Source organism: Aspergillus flavus, chromosome 1 (assembly GCF_009017415.1).
Source record: "Aspergillus flavus chromosome 1, complete sequence".
NCBI classification, from domain to species: Eukaryota; Fungi; Ascomycota; class Eurotiomycetes; order Eurotiales; family Aspergillaceae; genus Aspergillus; species Aspergillus flavus.
In genome coordinates, this window is record NC_092406.1 from 3,793,466 (window position 1) to 3,811,915 (window position 18,450).

The window sequence follows — 18,450 nt, forward strand, 5'->3', positions numbered from 1 at the left end:
CCGGCTAACTGACGTACTAAACAATGCACCAAAAGTCACAACACACACCACAATCTACCAAGATGCTCCACCTGCATTACATGCAAGGATACTCAACTAATAAACTATTAGGCACCAACATACCATACTTCGACACCAAGGATATCGAACTTGGCGCCTTCATCTGACAAGGGTTCGTTGCCAAATGTCTGGCACCCAGCACTCACGCCTTTCTCAAGGCTCGAGTCAACCCACAGACCATAATGACCATCTCTGCTTCGTTGTTAGTTTTCATACTCAGTCTCTGACGGGAATCCAAAGGAAAGAGCTTACCCTCCGCCCAAACTAAGAAATCCCGTTTCACAGAACATCATATAATCATTCACGCCGCTGTAAGGGAAGGCCTTGAACCGGATTCTCTCTGGGGTACTAGCACCGCTAGGAAGTCCACTGGTCGACGGAGGAGCCAATTTAGCATCACCCGCCCGCAGGGTCGTGGATCGACCAGCATGTGTGGTATCAGCGCTAGGCGGGAGTGGCAGACCGGCGAGTTCGAGCATGTCCTCCGATGGGGGTCCGTCGCGGGGCAGGTTCAGATTCGTAGGAGGAGCGAGAACGCTCGCGCGCCAGAGGAAGCATTCACCGGTACCGTAGTAATGAGAGTCTGGATGCGGGGGGTCGGTCATGTAAGCACCGAACACAGCGCCGGAGGGAGAGGAGTCGCGGACGACGAGAACGTAGCCCGCCCGCGGGCTGCGGTGAGACATTTCTCGACAGTTTTCATAGAGAGTGGCGAGCGAGGCGCCGTCCCGGTCCAGGCTGTAGGCTAGACGCCAGGTGTCGACGAGTTGCAGGCGGGCGGGGACTAGCAGCCGGATTTCCTCGGCCAGGGCGCGAGTTAGGAGCTGTTGTTGGAGGTTATAGAGGTCGCCGGTGAGGGTGAGGGGGGTCAGTGGTGGGGGTTGAAATGGAGATGCTGTTCGAACAGGGGTGAAGACCTGGGATGAGGTGGTGGAGTCGTTTGGGGTGGTCATGGAGTGTTGATTGCGGTGCATGTTGTTCTTGGATTTCGAGGTCGGTGGATCGGTCAGACGACGGTAGAGGCCTGATACGACATGTGTGACGGGGTAGGAGAAGTATGATGCAGCCGATTGCTGAATCTGGGAGTTCGATTGTCGAGAGCGAGATGCGGATCTCGAGCTGGAGGCGGAGGAAGGAAGCTCGGTTGACGACATGCGTGCAGCGGGGGAACGGGAAGGAGGGGCGATGGAGGAGCTCACGAATCCAGGGAACGAGATATCCAAGTCATTCAATTGGCTACAACGCAGCTGCAGAAGGCGGTGGACGAGCGAAATTGGTTCTTGAAAAGTGGGAAACTGGAGGTGAAACGATGGAGGACGAGCGAAAGGACGATCAAGATAACAAATTCAATTATCTTTTGAGTTTAGTTCCCTGTCGGGTCACGGGTGGGGTGATCACCAGCCTCATAGGGCGGCGGACTTTTAATTGAATGTCTTTCTTTCTTTCTTTCTTTCTTTCTTTCTCTTATAATTAATTCTACAGGACAATTCAATCGCGCTAAATTCATCGTCACGGAATTCCTCGTAGTACATTAGAAGCTATCTATACTGCACATAGTGCCCCCAGAGATTTTAGAAACGGAGCAAGAGATGGGATATCTGACAAAATCAACTATAGAATGAGGACTTTAGAAGGTGGAATAGTACGCTCTCATAAATCGTGAAATGGCAGCCATCGTTAGATTTAGGATCCGTTAGGGCGGAGATCCACCGTCTCGAATTCGAGGCCCTTGGCTTCGAACACATGCCCGGGTCGTAGCGCATCGGTGTAGGTGTTGGTCTCGGCGTGTGGGTGAAACAAACCGGGCTGCGTACAGTTGAGGACTGTCTTGAGCCCGGGCGGGTCAGTCAACCGGAAAACGCCCCAGTCTGGCGTTTTGCTCGGAGCGCAGACGATTGCAATGCTCTCAGGAAGCATCACTTGGTATCCAGAGTGAGTATGCAGGTCTCTAGAGCTCATGAAGCAAGTTTGGGTCGGGTGGGTATGAATCCAGCCGAGGATCATCAAATCCTCCGAGTCACAGTACTCAAATATGGCAGTCTCGTTCACCGTTTCACAAGTGTCCGATGTGGAAGTTTGCTCGGGGATGAGAAGTCGGGAGATGAACAGAGCGTTGGATATTAAAGTCCCACAAAGTATACCACATGTTTCCAGGTTGCGTCGTGTGTTCGAAGCGGCCAGCGAAAGGAACGTTGACCGTAGCTCGGGGGGCAGGAAAACCGTCCGGAGAGGGGTGCCATTCTCCAGGTAGGCGGACGGTTTGAAGGTGAAGCTAGAAGGGTCCAGGTTTGACCGGCCATCCCCACCATCTGCGACTGGTTTTACTTTCGCCGGAGGAGCTGGAGCTTGTGTTTGAGCTGCGGATGTCAGGGGCGTGGAGATCTTGTCCGGTCTTGGTGGCGGCGATGGACCATCTAAGACGACCGGCTGGAGAGGCTCAAATCGTTCTTTGGGAGGCCGCACTGGGGCTGCTTGAAGGGACATCGTCGCATCTTTCGTTTCTTTGGTCACGGGGGGCGCAATATCCAGCGCCTTCTGACGAGGCACTGTTGGGTACTTATACGTGGACGTAGAGGAACTTGCAGTCAACGGCCGCGTCGTGGATTCTGTTGTCTTCTTTTGACGGTCCGCATCGTGCGCGTGGTCCATGTTGATCCTCACATTTTGAATCCGTCGACTCAAGTCATTGTCCGTCTCTGGGCCATTCTTGTCCAGAGCGTTCTCCCAGTCGCCCCAGATACCTGCCGTGCGCCGGCGCTGCTCCTCTTGGGGTGTTATCCCAGCTTGACGTACAGCTTTCCTGGCCGTAGCCCTCCGGTGTATTTCCGTCCTCGCTAGTTTGACCGCCAGGTCTCGGTTCTCGCCAGCCTCCAGAGGCTCGGCAACACCTACTAATGCGGGATCCTGGGGCTGCTGCTGGTTCGGTGCGGTGTGGTTCGTTCCTAAAGGTGGGCTTCGAGCTTGACGATCATTCATCAACTCTGTATAGCGTTTATGTCGTTTATTGATTCGAGGTCTGAGAATCTCCAACTTTTCAAGATTCCTGCTAACTTCCTTCTCTGCTTCCATCAGAGCTTTCCGATTCTGCTCATCTTTGGCTTCCGAATGTTTTGCCAGGTTTACCAGCACCAACTGAGCATGGCGAAATAGAAGGAAGTACGCTTGTTCATCGTGCCCCTCTCGTTCGTATATACGAGCCTGTAAAGGAAACTGTTGGTTAGCTCTCGGAGATTCGACGAAGCCGATGGCATCAGACTGACCTCTCTCAGTAGAGTCGCTGCGGTTCTTAACCAATACCGCAGAGGAATCGAAGGGTTGTAATCATAGTTCTGCGCCATTTGGGTGATTTCCTCGACCTTTCGAGGGGCTGAGGCCCCCGCGCCTGTGGCCGGCGGCATATGCGAGGCCATGATTGCGCATACGAACTGCGAATGCGTGAGGGAAATCGGTCGTATAAGTTCCAGTAGCACGATATGGCCAGTTTTCAAGCGACTAATTCGATCGTAAGGTGAAACGAGGGATCATCGAGGTCTTGCCGCCAGAGCCCAAGAGACGGCGTGTGGGGACGTTCCGCATCGACGGAGCAGGCAGAAAACCTTGGGGAATTTATAGTACAAGGACGGATAAAGTCTGTCAGATAATGATGAATCGATTAGAATGAGAGCGGTGCTGTAAGAACAGCAGATTCCGGAGATCGGAACATGATCTAAAAAGGCTGTGAGCAAGTCGATACAATGAAACAACAGGTGATTGTTTGAGTTATTTTGAGCTCGTTGAATTTAATGGAATTAAGAAAAATAAACTGCGGGTCCTTTTCCTCTTTGGTCTTCCGTTCCCCGTCGCGGTTCTTCAAAGCTTCCTCGATTAGAGGAAAACCACCATACAGACCAATGATGGAGAGTCGGTGTGGATACGACCTTACGACATCCCTGAATTGCACTTAAGATGAGATTAACTCGGTGGACGCCCGTGCCTCATCTTCCCTTAACACAGGCAATTTACAACTGTTTCCCTTTGCCCACAAGGAGGAGGTCGGTTCGGAAGGCAGAACTAGCAAGTGAAAAACTATGCGGTGAGCTACTCTTCCAGACAAATAACTTATTACATAGAAGGAGACTCTAATGCGCTGAGTTTTCAAACAGACGATGTGCTTAACCGCCTGTCGCCGTTCCTCCTTCGCAACCCTGCCGTGGACATTCTCGACCTATGGCCTGGCGCTGGACTATGGTCATCGAAGGTCAATGCCCTCCTCAAACCCCGCCGGCATGTCCTCATCGAACCGGAGTTGAAGTACTACAAGCCATTGCTCCTGCCCTTGGCAGAAAGCAACCCCAGCTATGAACTACTGTCTGCGGAGATCCATGATATTGCGGATTGGCAAAGTATACTATCGAAACATTTTCCGGAGCAGGGGCCATCAAACCGTGACGACAGTGGCATTTTACCCAGGAACGATACACTCCTTATCTTAGCCAACCCGCCTGCAATTGGCTCTAAAAAGGACCACTACACCCCAGCACGCTGGTGGTCGGTTTTCATGGAGGCCTGTATGCACCAGACGGGATTACATGCCTATGGAAGCGTGCGCATGGTAGCATCACTGCCTATATCGGATGCACAACAGGTCATTCCGCGGACCATCATAGAGCGCAAGCGACCGGCACTTTTGACTGAAAATGTTGCATTGCATGCATTTGAAGTTGCGGCTCCAAAGGCTCCAAAGGACCCTAATGCATGGGCTACTCTCAAGGGGTGGGATCTAATGACGAGTAACGCATTGCGTGTTGCTCAGAGAGCAGCAGAGCAGGGCGTTACCACACCTCCCGGCAGAGAACTACCCCCCATTCCCTTAGCCCCAGAAAGTCCTGACCAGGGCAGGATACCTTTGCCTTACGTGCCGCGCCCATATACCGAATGGCATGAGAAAGTTTGGAAGAAGATCACTACCGATACTCCTGCAAAGGACGGCAAACTGAATGCAACGCAAAGACGAGGCTTGACCCAACTGAACAAGGAGAACCGCGACGTGTATAAACGCCAGTATCAAGCTACAACCATCGGTGAAATCGACGAACTAACGAATACCCTTTCCCGGACGGCTGCAGATCCTCGCGAGAGTTCGGCCGCACTAGAGCCCATTTTGGATAAGATCAAGGCCGCCAAGTCTACCGTAGATCAGATATTGTCGGAAGTACACTACGAAGTAATCAAGGAAGTTCCCGCCGTCGTTGATAACAAGCGAGTGGCTCTGCATAGCGGGAACTTCGACGATGCAATTCTCCACTGGGATCGGCGCCCTTTTGAACCATTGCTCATCACACCAGAAGAGCTCTATCCCCGAGAAGCCGAGAGAAGCGTCCTCTACTTCGAGGCTGACCCCAACCCCCCAGCTGTGCAGAAACTCAACCAACTGGATCCCTCGCAAAGGGATGCCGCTCTTCGCCTCTTCGAAGCCCTCTCTCTCACCATCGGCACCCGTAACCTAATGACAGTAGCCGAATTCCTGGAACTAATCTTCCCCGAACGACCCATTAATGACATCGTCAAGTCCATCCCCGGCCTAGCGGTCTTCGCAGCCAAAACCCCCAAGCCAGATTTCGACAATCTGCCCAAGACCATTCACGGTTCTCCCGAGGCCCGCGAACCCCTCGACCCCGCCGCATGTTACCAGGAGAACCTGGACTACGACCTAAGCGACGTACGAGTTCGTACGCTGCCGATCAGCACACTGTGGGATATCTTCGTTGAGTACCAGAAGAAGGGCAACACGAACCTCTCCACGGTGCAACTGACCCAACTACTCGGCGGGACGTTGACGTCCTTCCGGACCGGCTGGGAGCCTACAAAGAGATTCCACTAGCATGTTTCATTTATTCTGTGCCTGCGCAAGAGACCTCGCTGGCATTCACGCTACTCACTCTACTCACCACCACCACCATATTTGCCGCTCCGGACGGAGATAACTTTATACCCATATCCTCGGGATGTATACTATGTTTTATGAGCTGTGTATTTTGTATTATATCTGTATAACGGTTACGATCTATAGACATATCTGCCTTTATAATCACTTTTGATAAACTATCCATTTATTGAATTCTTACATCCTTCACATAATCCAGTACTTTATCTACGGATCTGGTACTATTGGTTAATGAGCAGTTCGGGTGGTTAGATGTTTCGCATTTGAATTGTTATTCTAATACATGACAAGAAGTGAAAGCATCTGCGTATTCCAGAAAATGGTTCCTTTGAGGTTGAGATGGTCTAGAACGGAAAAATATGCTGAACATCCACACGTCGACACATGACAGTCAAATTGGGTATCATTTAATTGTATATTGTAAGAGAAGAAAGTGATATGGAAAAAGGGAAGAAAAAGAGAAAAATAGTATGAGAACGGCAAAATGTTAAACCCGTTGGAAGAAATGAAATAGGAGAAAAATAGAAAGAAGAGATAAACGAAAAGAGCCCAATCGGTTCATATAATATGGCAAAAATCGAAAGGTATATATGGGAGGTAAAGTAGATGGAGAATGAATCTTCGAATCGGGTTGAGTCGAGAGTAATGAACCTTAAGCCATGGCAGCGACTAATTCTACCCATTCATTGGGTTGAATACGTTGAGATGGGTCCTTTGAAACAGCAGGCTTGATCACCTGTTCGACGGGTCCATTACGAGGAACCCGAGAACCGTTACTACCCGACCGGGCAAAGTCGATGACCCGGTGACCTTCACGAGCCATGGCGAGGCGCTGCATGTTGCTGGTGCCAGGATAAAGCAGTAAATCGCCTGTGGCCGCCGCGAGGAGGGTGACCGCCAGGGAAAACACATCGGATGCGGGAGTGGGACTGGTGCCCGGAGAAGTCAAAGATGACACAGATAACAGTTCGGGGGCGGCGAAAGGTGGGGTCAAAGCCGTTAATGACGTCCCTGTTTCTTTCTCTGCGGACAGTGAAAAGCCGGTGATGTTATGTGCGGATGAGAAATCGGCAAAAAGCGGTTCAAATGGGAATTCGTCGGATTCAAGATCGTTGCCAGTCGGTCGTGATCTCAACAAGATGTTATGCGGTTTGATATCTCCGTGCACTATTTGGCACTGCGTGTGAAGCCAGTGTAAACCGGTGATCAGCTTCTTTGCAAGCTCTTGCCACTGAGGCATGCCTTGCACAGGATCGAACATAGTCCGAGTGGACTTGTGTTTCTGGGCCAGGTCGGCCTTTTCTTCGATGTATGATGAAAGGGATAGGGGCACAGCCGACATGACTATGGAGTGTGATTCGGAGATGTACCCATGGAAAGGGATGACATGACGCTCTGAACCCGGCATTCGACTGATTCGAGTTAATGCTAACGCTTCGGCGTCAAGGACGGCGTGTGCATCTCGCCGTACAGGCGATTTGACCGCTACCACTCGGCCCCCACCCGCAGGTGAACTAGGAGGGGTCATCAGAAGTGATTTCGAAGCCGGGCGGGACGAAGCTTTGTAGACGACACTCCAAACACCGCGGCCGAACTCGATTGGGCGACCTTTCGGGTCATACTGAAACTCTAGCTCATCGGAATATTGAAGAGGGCCCGAGGGGCGTACATCGTCCCCAAAGAGATCTCTTGGTTTTTCTCCTTCAGTTACAAAGGAGCTTGAACGACTCGATCCGGCCGTCCTCGTACCACTGGAATAACTATCGTCACCCTTGGTTGGAGTGACTGGAGGGGTCAGTCCCGGCACCACTGTTAGTGGTGGCACGGATGTAGCCTTGTCATTTGGGTTTTCGGTGCGGATCGACAGTCGTATAGGAATGTGTGCAGCCATTGTGAAAATATCCGGGGTATGTAGAGGGTATTCCCGGTAACCAAGCACCTTTTGTAGGGTGTAAGGTATAAGGTGTAAGAAAGATGTTGTATGCTCAAATAGATGTAAAATCAAGTCACGTGGTGCTTTGGATTGACTCGTAAGAGATGCCGACTTGAAGGTAAGGTATATATAGATACGTGTGTACACCACTGGCAGTGATTATAGAAATTAAAGAAGGGAGTGGACAGGGGCCTGGTATATAACGGCCGGTGGCAACACTGCGTCCGGGTGACGTCCGGAGCCAAAGATTGGTTCGGAGGAATGAATGAGTCAAGCACTGGTCAGAGATTACTGGAAATGGATGTGATGTATAGTATTAGATAAAGATAACGAAATGATAGGAACGGCACCAAAAGCATAGTCGATTTGGAATTAAAGATAAGAGGAAAAAGAAATTCAACAACAGATCTAGAGCGAGGGGACGAAGGAGAAGAAAAAGGAATGAATGGATTTTTAGTCTGGACCCCAACGGAATTTTTTCAAGGTTAAAAACCCTCGAAGAAACCAACGGAGTACAAAAAAAATAAATTAAAAATTAAAGAAAAGTGGACGATCGACAGATAGCTTAAAATTGTTATGGAGGAACCGTGGATGAAACAGGACATCAACTGTGACTATGGTAGGTTACAGTGACATACAGCCTGCTGATCATTTCCTACCTTCTCCCCACATGGTTCTTCACTGTTGCTGCTTTGACAGCGCTAACTGGTTCAGAGAGTCGTGAAACCCTTTCTACTTCGGAGAACTATTACTAGTCATCGTAACCACAATGGCACCACCCCTCCTCAATCTCATGAGAATTTACTATTCCCAGATTATCGCCATCCCTTTCACGCAGTCTCTCTCCTGCGAATCTCCTTTCATCTTGTTATTCAAGGTTTGGTATCAATGCCATACATACTACGAGTAAGTGTAACGGCCCCCGAGCGTGCGACCAAACTGTTCCGGGAAGTCCTGCAGCTTCCATCACGGACACTATGCCCAACCGAGCGATAGTCTCCTGCACGAACTATTCGGCTGCCCGGATTTAGTAAACCGGTGGATATCCATCCTATCACATCTCTTGCATTTCATCTCCGCCCTTAATTAATATGGACGCCGCTCCGTCGGGGACTGAACGTCACAATTTTCTCTCTTCGGTGGATGCCCTCGCTTTTGGAGTTTTGATGTGTAAAACTAGAAATTTCAATCGAATGGCCGAGTCAGCGGAGAGAGGTGGACGAAGAGCTCGATTACGCGGCATGCAGTCAGGTGACCCCATCAGAAATGAGCGCCCCTCTTCTCTTCTTGTCCGAGGCTCGTCTTTTTCCTCTAATTTGATCTTATCTTGAGGACTGATGCACACCCTGGTCCATGCATGCCGGGAATTCCCTGGCTTCATGTGGTGCGCGCGCGAATAATGCCAGCGCCAATGCATTCGCCTTCCCTGTTGTCTGCAGCTTATCCATGCGAACATTCCTTCATTTCCGGTTTGGACAGCAATCTACCGAAACGGAAGAGTTTGCTGACTCCGGAAGAATAGCCATTGTCCCGTGGATTGCCTGTGGTAGAAATTGTATGAAACGGTAACACCAGTGCAGGTGTTCTGAGCCAATCTCCACCCCCACGTGGGTCCTCATCTGCCAGGGAAATTGCACTCTCAATAGTCCGCCCCACTCAAATCCTTCTTGGGGATTTTCCTTTCCAATTTATTGATTATACAACAGCAAGTATCCCGAGTACAAAGTTACCGGAACTGCGGGAATTCATTGGAAGACAATGTAAGGGAGCAAAGGATTGGTCAACCCCAGCAGAGGCCATTGCTCTCTTGTACTGTACCAAGTACGACGACTCGTTAGTAAACGTGGGGTAATATGGAATGTTCTGCAGTGAGCTGGAGCCTAGTAGGGTCCTAACATGACGTAACCGACATCATCTGCAGTCGTTGAATAGCCTCATGCGTCATGCTTTGGGGCCTTCTTTCCCTTAATGGCCTTGTGCTTGGCTCTAGTGAGGGTTTACTAACAAGAAATCATGGAATGTATCTTATTAGGCAGTATTATATCTCTTGCCGACACAGTCATCCCGTTTTCTCACATATCTATTGATTTCCATGTGAATTTTGGATCTATACTTTTGTTGTATATTTGTCAACCCCACAGTGGAATTGTTTTCCCTATGCCTCTTTGGGATGGTTCCCGACGAACGAAGTCTACGGAAGTGTTGTAGAGCAATTTAACTTTAATATATATCCAGATAAGGTACTGGCAAACTATCGTCCTAACATCGAGTAAAACCAAAATCAACGCGAACCAATTCCAGATTGAAGCTAAAGAATAATGCAAAAATAGACCTAGCTGACAAGGATCAACATGTCATTGTAGTCCCTTCCAGCAACTAGTAAAAGAATCTCACATACGCGCTAAACGTCCTATCTCGTCTACTACTATCAGAAACCTTAGCAGCAACTCGATCTCTAAAGTGGGTTCACATACAGCAAGGAGTGGAGGGTATGCTAGAATTCTACCAACTTCTTGTGCTCTGTTCCTATCTGGCCCAAATTAACATTTGTTGCATGAGCAATATGCGCCTGGCTCGATAAAGGATATGTATCTGCAACATGCAGTAAGGTGGTTGTTAACTCCTTTACTGCTATAATTCTTCTCATTTGCTATTTATGCCGTCTCATGGGAGCTCTTCTTGTCCATGATAGTTCTTTAGCTTTATCACCAAGAATCAATGCGATAAATCCACACAGAAACTCGGTTCTATTTGGAAGAGATAGATGATTCTTTTAATTATCTTGTTTCTGATCACAGGTCTCCTGTGTAATCATGTTCGCCATTGCTGGTGTCCTTAGCCTTATGGGTTAAAGAACCCCGGTTTTATCAACGGTAGATACTGGAGCTTTCAGTTGTAAGATTATAGTGTTAGTTAACTGTCCTCTTATATACATAGTAGAGGATCGGTGGGTCTGTAGTCCTGGATTCTGTTAAGTCGTTTCATGTCCGTTAGTTGAATCCAAATACATCTTATATGAAACATTATACTGAAACATTTACATCCAAAGCTACCATCTTAGTGCCTCGAAAATTAGAGACTAGTCGGCACTAATCAGTAGGGTTTTCATTCGCTCTGAGTAATTCTCAATTCCAGAGAAAGATTTAATTAAAAGAAATAACCGGGTATCAAGAAACAATCACCACCTAGATGTCCACTTTCTTTCCCTCAACATATTGTTTCAAATCCTGTACCCACGTTTCAAAGTTCTTCTTCAACTGTGCCCCAAACATCCACCGAACCACATACACAAGATACCCAACCTGCGCCTCCCAATTCCGCACCTCGGTAACACGCTTCGTCTGCCCATCTTCCCCCTGCACATCAAACTCTTCAACCTCATGAACCCTCTCCGCCGTCAACAGGAACGCCGGCATACTCCCCTTGGCCGTCAGATCCGACGCCCAGACAATCCGTCCAGGCTTGGGAGGATTGGCACTCGGGGGCTCAAATTCAGTCACGACGAGGCCCACATCTTGCTCACTATCAGACGATGGATCCATATGGACATGGAAGGTCATTTTCGTCCCCATCTGTAGCTTCGGGGAAAGAGCATCTGGAGTAGATTGAGAGTCGGACCCCGGCTGTTCGCGAATGGTGACCCGTGGAACGAATGTATTCCATGAGGGCCAGGTGGAAGTATCAATTAGGACATCCCAGACATCTTGGCAGGGGGCCGCGATCGACGTGGCGCTCTCGATATGCAGCATTGCGTCTGAGGCTGAGATGCTGGGTGTTGATTTGGATGCCAGTGACGCGGTAGATGATGGTGGGGTGGGTGTCATTGTTGATTAGATGATTCGTTGGTGTGTACCGAGTATAGTAGGTGTTGTTATAGGAGCTATGGATGTTTGTTTGTGGTGATCATTGAAGCGAAATGACTGGTCGTTATAAGCTTTGGGCTCCGGCCGGCAGGCTAGCCGAGTTCCAGTGACCTCATCTGATATTCGCGCTAGTTGTCGGGTGGGTCTAGTGCTCTTTTTATGCTGGTTGTTTGCAATGCTACTATCTGGAATTGAAAACATAGAATTACTTGATCTTATTTTAAGATCATGCTGAAGTATTATCCAGAACTTGGATTGCGACATTAATTATATGCATGCTAATTCAGGTCTTGGCGTGATCTCGCAATAGATCGTTGACGATCACTCCGGGACCACTTCAGGTTTACTAAAGAGCTCGGGCTAGAGCTAAGGGATAGAGGTTATCCCTTCAACATGTCTTGTTTATCTAGAACGGTTTCTGCGCTACAAACCGAAGTCGAATGTAATTGACTGTGAAGGAGCCATCGTGTTGATGCCTTCCAACACCCTCCAGGATGTCAACAGCATGTTTGACAGCTGCATTGCGTGCCTCCACTGTTGGTAAAACCTGGAGGAAAGGCTCACAGAAGAGGCGGATCCTGTATCGATTAGCAACCAATCTCGTCAGAAACCAAACCACTCGGTATACGTATATACGTACCATCCTTCGATTCCGCCTTCTTTGTGCTCTGTCAGCTTCGTCTGTCTGAGCTCTGCCTCACCCTTGATCCACTGGAAGCCTTCCTCTTCAAGAAGCTGTTTCATAGCTTCCTGGGAAGGAAACCACCAAGGCGAAGCTGCCCGGGCTTCTTCAACAGGAATTCCTTGAATGACCAGAGCACTGACGATTGCCGCATGCACCTCGGCTACGTTACCGAGCGCACCCGATTCACTCACAAAAATCCCACCTGGCTTAAGCGCATTGAAGCAGCCCTTGATCGTGTTCGACCGGGTTTCGGGGTCGCGTAAGATCCAATGTAAGGCAGCGTTCGAGAAGACTTTGGCAAACTTCCCCTCAGTGAGGACTGACACTTGATCCAAATGTCGGCAGTCCACAACGCAGGATTCAATATGGGGATATGTTTTCTGGAAGTGCTCTATCATATTCGGTGAGGCGTCGACGCCAACGATGCGTTTAACATGGGGGGCTAATTTGGCAGTTAGGACGCCATCTCCACAGCCGACATCGAGTACTTCATCTGTTGTGCATTAGCAATACATAATTATACACGGTCTTTTGGTCACTTAGGAAACTTGCCTGTAGGCTTAGGATCGAGCCAAGAAACAATCTTCTCTGTTAAAGTTGCAACGAATGGGGCCACTTTGTTGCCGTAAACATCGGCTGACCAGATATCGGCTTTCTGCTCCTGTGTAGTCATCTTGAGTCACTTTCCACGAATTAAAGCTGGATGAACATGCTTCTCTGATTGTTATCACCGGTTACTAGAGCATTTATAGGTACATCGCCAGAGTGACATCAGAATAGACTGGGACCGACATCGGAGGGTGTAAGCATTGATAGATCTACAGAATGGCGGGCGGGAGGTTCCGTGCTCGTCTGCCGCTGCTAACCGCAGTCTTACTCCATACCCATGCAGTATGCATGAGGATGGTAGGGAGAGGCAATGTGACTCTACAAGCCGGGGTGAGACTCACACCGATATCGGGCCAGGTGCTAGCCCTAAATTCCTTTCATTCTACCTTTCTTGATAGTGCATCTTATACTAGTGAAACATACTGTCTAGGGACTATTGCTCGTTCCTATATCTCTCTAACATTAGAGGCTGTTATAGGTCTCCTATCGGTCAACAAAGCGTTTGGTTTTTTTTTTTTTTTTTCCAAAAGACACAGATGCCCTCAACTAGTGAGATGGCTCGATTGCCGAATGGATTGCAGGTCAACCCTTATCGTTTAGGATTGACATGGTATATATACCAGCATGACCTGCATAACTATTATATCTGTCAGCACATGCTAGATTCGACGCCAATGCCTACAGAATATTCTTCAGGTTCTGTGATCGTGTAATGCTTCGTGGTTCTTGCTCTTTTAATAGCAGATATCAACCTACGGAGCAATTCGAACGTTTGTTCTTTGTTGGACAGCTCTTCCCAACGGCACATCGCATCTTCACTGGCATGTTTGTCGATTGGAAATGTGCAGTTATCCATTGTATCTATTATAGCTTGAATATTATACGGGTGACTAGCCCAAGTAGATTGTTCACTCTTCCCTTGGGGAAGATGGCATAATAGTGGGTAGTCTGATGTACAGAAATAACTATATGCATATGATATATCTACCTTTTGGTCGCCTGTAGCGTAGTATTCCTACTCTTCGTCGGCGCTGTGTTTCCTTTGTACTCACGGCATTCTTGTAAATACTTGGAGGAAAGGACAAATTCTTGGTATAACACATAGTAGGCCAATAATCAGCAGTGAAACCAAAGACAGCTTATTACATTTAGAGTCTGTTCCGCAAGCTTTGCCAATTCCTCCACTGGGGACTTATTTTCAGTTTCGATAAATTCATAAATTGCCTAAATGTCTCCATAAATGTCGTGGATTCCAAAGCGTGTGTCTGCCAAAACAACTAATACGTAGTAATTACCGTTAATAAGGGTTCATGGATTGGGCAATACAGTTTACTTGGAAAAGTATATAGAAAGAAACTACCAACTAGGTGATGATCCTGTCAGAATTATCCTACTCGGTAGTCGGAGTAGCAACTTGTCTTTGGGGCCATGTAAAATATGATCCAAAGCCCAAAATCTCAACAAACAATAACACAGTTAGCAATATAAAGACCTTTTGATCAAGGCAGGTACTGACTATACCGCAGGTCCGCAGCCACGGCTAATGGACGTTTGGTCTACGGCATAATTTCTCCACCAATTCCAGGCCGAGCTGTGGGGACGGAAGGACGGCTAGGACAGGCTTCTTAACAATTCAACACCAATTTCTCCGTACAGTGGGTCACGTAACTGCTATGTGCCGTCATATCGTTTCAAGCAAAGACAAATTAATGCTTCGGACAGCGGTGTACCTCATTCGAGTGAGGATATAAAGACCAACGACCCGGCAGGATGGCCATATATTATCCCCCTGATATCTCTGTCCGTGATCATCGTCCCTCCAGACGGCATACGCTATGTTAATCACCAAGACAGCCTTTCTGGCTTTTCTCCTTTCTTCTGTGCCCCTGGCACACGGCGCAGGAGGAAATAGCTCTTCGCCCGATGCCCGAGGCCGTCGTTGTGTGGTACGCTCTTCCAATGGCACTGCAGATGACTCCCCCGAAGTGTCCAGAGTATTCGCGCAATGCGCGACCAACTCAGTCATTGTCTTCCAGGAAGGCGTTGACTATAATATTTTCCAACCGATCAAAGCAACGAATTTGAGCAATGTGGAGATACAGATGCATGGAAACCTGCATCTTCCGCAAAACATCTCGGCAGTGCGGGACATTGTTAATGCAGGCACCTCTACTTGGTTTACTTTGGAAGGACCCCGTGTGGATTGGACTGGGCCCGAAGATGTGAACAATGGTTGGATTAAATCATACGGACAGGCCTGGTGGGACGCAAATCCTCCCAATGGCACTGGAATCTCCGGTCGGCCTCATCTCATGAGCTACAAAACCAGCCAGGCGACGATAAAATACTTCCGGTCTGGCAAGCCGATTGCTTGGAACATGAAGCTCCATGGAGAAGATATCGCCGTCAGCCATGCCATTGTGGACGCTTCATCCACTGGCAGCTTCCCGTTCAACACCGATGCTTTTGACGTTCAGGGTACCAATATCCGCATTTCGGATAGTATTATGTATAATGGCGACGATGCCATCGCCGTCGGATCCGATTCACACAACATTGTATTTGAGAGAAATACGATTGGCTATCAATCCCATGGTATGAGCATTGGATCTCTAGGAAAGGATGCCTCGGCCTTTGCCAACATTACCAACCTCAGATTTGAGGACGTGACCGTGATTGACGCCCTGTACGCTGCTCGCTTCAAGTCCTGGACGGGTGGCCAGGGTCTTGTCAAGAATGTGACTTGGAAAAACATCCGTGTATACAACGTAACATTCCCGATCTTTGTCACCCAGAGTTACTACGATCAAAGCGTCTCGCGAGATGGTGTTGACACTGAGTCCTCCGTGATGATGGAGGACTTTACCTGGGAAGACTTTTCCGGTTCAATCAACTCGTATCAACCCGGTGATGGATCATGCGCAACCGATCCTTGCTGGTATAACGCTGGACTTCCGAACCTGAAGCACACGGAGGCACTCGTAATCGAGTGCAACACGGACAAGTCCTGTAAGAACTTTGTTACCAAGAACATCCAGCTTTATCCACAAGTTTTGGAACCAGCAAGCGTCATTTGCATGAAGGCTACGGCAGAGCTGAATCCCAACCTTGGGTTCAACTGCAGCAACGGGACATTTACTTCAGCATAAATTCTCGATATCTCATGTATATACTAGATACACATGCTTTCCATATTTGTTAATCATTCACCAGTACAAAATGTGACCGGTGTACCTTCCCTGACGGTTGGATGCAACCCGCAACTTCCGTCCATGACCTGCATGTAGCCAGTACTCCTACTTAATATCCTCTTGAACCCCAGATTCTCACAATCCAACCATCTTTCTTACTTCCATCTGTCGCTTACTTTTCTAACAATCAGCTACCACTACAGCCATTCGTTATCCTTTCCTTACTCTCATCCATATTACTTTATGCCACAGCCATTTCCCAGGTTCTATATCATTAGGCCTCAAGGTTCATTCGTACCCTTGATCCCAGTCGACGAGCTACCGTCGTGGATTCAAGTTGGGAACTGGGACTGGAATGATATGTCATTGTTTACTGCCATGGCTCCTGCTAGTTTCAGTTCTATCCCACGCGTCGGCGAATACGACGTCGTCTGCCACAACTGCAACGCCAGTCTTGATAGGCTTCATCGAAGCGTCTCGGAGCAGAGTGGAAAGACCGGAAATAGCTCTCAGAGCCTCCGTTTACCACTTAGGAAACCAAACAAGATCTACGCCGGTGCATTACTTTCACAGTCATCACAGGAGGCACTGTCACCTCTTGCATCAAGCTATGTAATGTCCTTGACACAGCCGCTCTTTTACACACCTGGGTACCCTGCATGCTTCACAGAGCCCCCTTATTATGCGAACCTGCAGAGCCCTTTTGTTGGAATGGGCCTCTTCAGCCTCAAAGGCTACCGCGAAAGACATCAAGCTAGGAAATTGGAAAAAGAAGCACGGGACAATTTAAGACGACCACCACGGAGCAAGACACCACCTTCGGGTTCTTCAACTGATCCAACTAATCAAAATCCTGCCAATTTGCCAAGCTCTCAAACTGCTGAGGCTGGTCCGAGTGGTCAAGGTCAAAACCAAAATAATCAGGGGCATCAAGAAGACCCCGACGCGATTATGCCAGCACCCGACGATGCTGGCAACGCATATTTCGAACCCGTACCACAGCACCCCAATGGTCCTGCTGAACAGGAAACGCAATCGATTGGGTCCTCGTCGAAGTCCGTACCACAGGAGCCCGGTAGTCCTGCTCAAAAGCAAACGCAACCAGTCCCTATACCAAGGCTTCCACTGAGTTCCAAGCCACAAGAGCCCGTTCTTCCTGCTGAACAGCAAACGCAACTAGTTCCTATACCAGGAGCCTCATCAAGGGCCGAGTCACAAGGTTCTAATCACTCTTGTAAGCATAAGACGGACTCACCCCCATACCAAAAACATGCGCCCCAGAAATTTGAAGTCGATCAGTCACTCATTTTTCCATTCTCACTCTCAGAAACCAGTCTAGATAGCAGATTGAGAGCAGGCACTCGATCTGCTCGATACGAGGATATGGACACGTATGATATCTCACGTCGCTCATGAACTGCTCCACCTCAACCTACAAGATCGTCACAGCTACAAGGATTTTCAAACAGACCTTCGAATGCGTCTCGGTCCAAGAAAAGGTCATTCTTCTGATGTGGGGAAAACATATCCAGATGGTGATGGAATTACGCAGTATAAGATTGAATGTGTGTACTCTTTTAAGGTGCTTATTACTATTACTCGCTACCACCATTACTAGCTTCTGTTTTCCAGCTAGCTTTTGATCACCGTACGTCGCTTAGTTAGCTAAATCCAAAGGTTACTCATAGTCCAATGTTGAATGATGCATCTCACAGCCTCCAACTTGCCGTAGCCTCCGTAAGCCACTGGGTGTACTAGACATAGGACTTTACCTACTACATTCAAGCATGCAATAAGATAGACACCGCTGCACGAACCTACAATAGTGTCGTTAACAGCATATACGTAAGAAACAAGTACGATAGACCCAACAAACCAAGTCTGAACACTTCAGCCAACAAAAAAAGGGTATCTATATCTATCTCTATTCTGTCCCCCAAACCCACAAAATCAACCCCGTCCAACAGAAAAACTCCTCCCAGAAGGCCTCAACCCCCGCTGCGAATGCGTCTCCTCCACACAAGTATCCGCCGAATTTAAATCCCAATGAACCTCACTCACAACCTGAATCCCATCCACATCCGGATGCCGATGCATACTCGGCTCCCTCCCATCATTATTCGTAGAACAATTCCCCGTCACACTAGCCGAGTAACTATGATTCGCGAACCGGAATGGATTCGGGG

General features: G+C 48.6%; 9 protein-coding genes across 9 annotated transcripts; 4 read left to right on the forward strand and 5 right to left on the reverse strand.

Annotated features, from left to right (window-relative positions):
* Positions 1-107: 107 nt before the first annotated feature.
* F9C07_1410 (oxidation resistance protein 1) lies at positions 108-1,214 on the reverse strand (the record flags this gene model as incomplete). Its single annotated transcript, XM_041288224.1, has 2 exons — positions 108-252; positions 313-1,214. 2 exons carry the CDS (start codon positions 1,212-1,214, stop codon positions 108-110), a joined length of 1,047 nt encoding a protein of 348 aa, XP_041140586.1.
* A 529-nt stretch (positions 1,215-1,743) lies between these two features.
* Positions 1,744-3,470, reverse strand: F9C07_2102244 (endosome-associated ubiquitin isopeptidase; the record flags this gene model as incomplete). The annotated part of the gene is made up of 2 exons (XM_041288223.1): positions 1,744-3,258; positions 3,321-3,470. 2 exons carry the CDS (start codon positions 3,468-3,470, stop codon positions 1,744-1,746), a joined length of 1,665 nt encoding a protein of 554 aa, XP_041140585.1.
* Positions 3,471-4,005: 535 nt separating this feature from the next.
* F9C07_1412 (uncharacterized protein) lies at positions 4,006-5,920 on the forward strand (the record flags this gene model as incomplete). Its single annotated transcript, XM_041288205.1, has 2 exons — positions 4,006-4,132; positions 4,203-5,920. The coding sequence occupies 2 exons, from the start codon at positions 4,006-4,008 to the stop codon at positions 5,918-5,920; spliced, it is 1,845 nt and encodes a 614-aa protein (XP_041140584.1).
* Positions 5,921-6,201: 281 nt separating this feature from the next.
* Positions 6,202-8,455, reverse strand: F9C07_1096728 (kinase-like domain-containing protein). Its single transcript, XM_041284016.2, has one exon. It carries the CDS (start codon positions 7,872-7,874, stop codon positions 6,636-6,638), a length of 1,239 nt encoding a protein of 412 aa, XP_041140583.1. The 5' UTR covers positions 7,875-8,455; the 3' UTR covers positions 6,202-6,635.
* A 2,646-nt stretch (positions 8,456-11,101) lies between these two features.
* On the reverse strand, positions 11,102-11,740 carry F9C07_1413 (uncharacterized protein; the record flags this gene model as incomplete). Its single annotated transcript, XM_041284015.1, has 1 exon — positions 11,102-11,740. The coding sequence occupies one exon, from the start codon at positions 11,738-11,740 to the stop codon at positions 11,102-11,104; it is 639 nt and encodes a 212-aa protein (XP_041140582.1).
* Positions 11,741-11,881: 141 nt separating this feature from the next.
* On the reverse strand, positions 11,882-13,308 carry F9C07_2279661 (S-adenosyl-L-methionine-dependent methyltransferase). Its single transcript, XM_071510383.1, has 3 exons — positions 13,017-13,308; positions 12,420-12,957; positions 11,882-12,357 (listed from the first exon to the last, which is right to left on the reverse strand). Exons 1-3 carry the CDS (start codon positions 13,135-13,137, stop codon positions 12,186-12,188), a joined length of 831 nt encoding a protein of 276 aa, XP_071365861.1. The 5' UTR covers positions 13,138-13,308; the 3' UTR covers positions 11,882-12,185.
* Positions 13,309-14,908: 1,600 nt separating this feature from the next.
* On the forward strand, positions 14,909-16,222 carry F9C07_1415 (putative extracellular exo-polygalacturonase; the record flags this gene model as incomplete). Its single annotated transcript, XM_041284017.1, has 1 exon — positions 14,909-16,222. One exon carries the CDS (start codon positions 14,909-14,911, stop codon positions 16,220-16,222), a length of 1,314 nt encoding a protein of 437 aa, XP_041140580.1.
* A 420-nt stretch (positions 16,223-16,642) lies between these two features.
* Positions 16,643-17,680, forward strand: F9C07_1416 (uncharacterized protein; the record flags this gene model as incomplete). Its single annotated transcript, XM_041284018.1, has 1 exon — positions 16,643-17,680. The coding sequence occupies one exon, from the start codon at positions 16,643-16,645 to the stop codon at positions 17,678-17,680; it is 1,038 nt and encodes a 345-aa protein (XP_041140579.1).
* Positions 17,681-17,956: 276 nt separating this feature from the next.
* F9C07_1417 (uncharacterized protein) lies at positions 17,957-18,390 on the forward strand (the record flags this gene model as incomplete). Its single annotated transcript, XM_071508081.1, has 2 exons — positions 17,957-18,001; positions 18,130-18,390. 2 exons carry the CDS (start codon positions 17,957-17,959, stop codon positions 18,388-18,390), a joined length of 306 nt encoding a protein of 101 aa, XP_071365862.1.
* Between the last annotated feature and the right edge of the window lie 60 nt (positions 18,391-18,450).

Excerpts from the sequence above, each read along its gene's own strand:
- F9C07_1096728 (XM_041284016.2), bottom strand. The coding sequence starts at position 7,874 with ATGGCTGCACACATTCCTATACGACTGTCGATCCGCACCGAAAACCCA.
- F9C07_2279661 (XM_071510383.1), bottom strand. The coding sequence starts at position 13,137 with ATGACTACACAGGAGCAGAAAGCCGATATCTGGTCAGCCGATGTTTAC. Across the intron at positions 12,958-13,016 it reads GCTCGATCCTAAGCCTACAG|ATGAAGTACTCGATGTCGGC; the intron begins GCAAGTTTCCTA and ends AATGCACAACAG. Across the intron at positions 12,358-12,419 it reads GAAGGCGGAATCGAAGGATG|GATCCGCCTCTTCTGTGAGC; the intron begins GTACGTATATAC and ends TAATCGATACAG.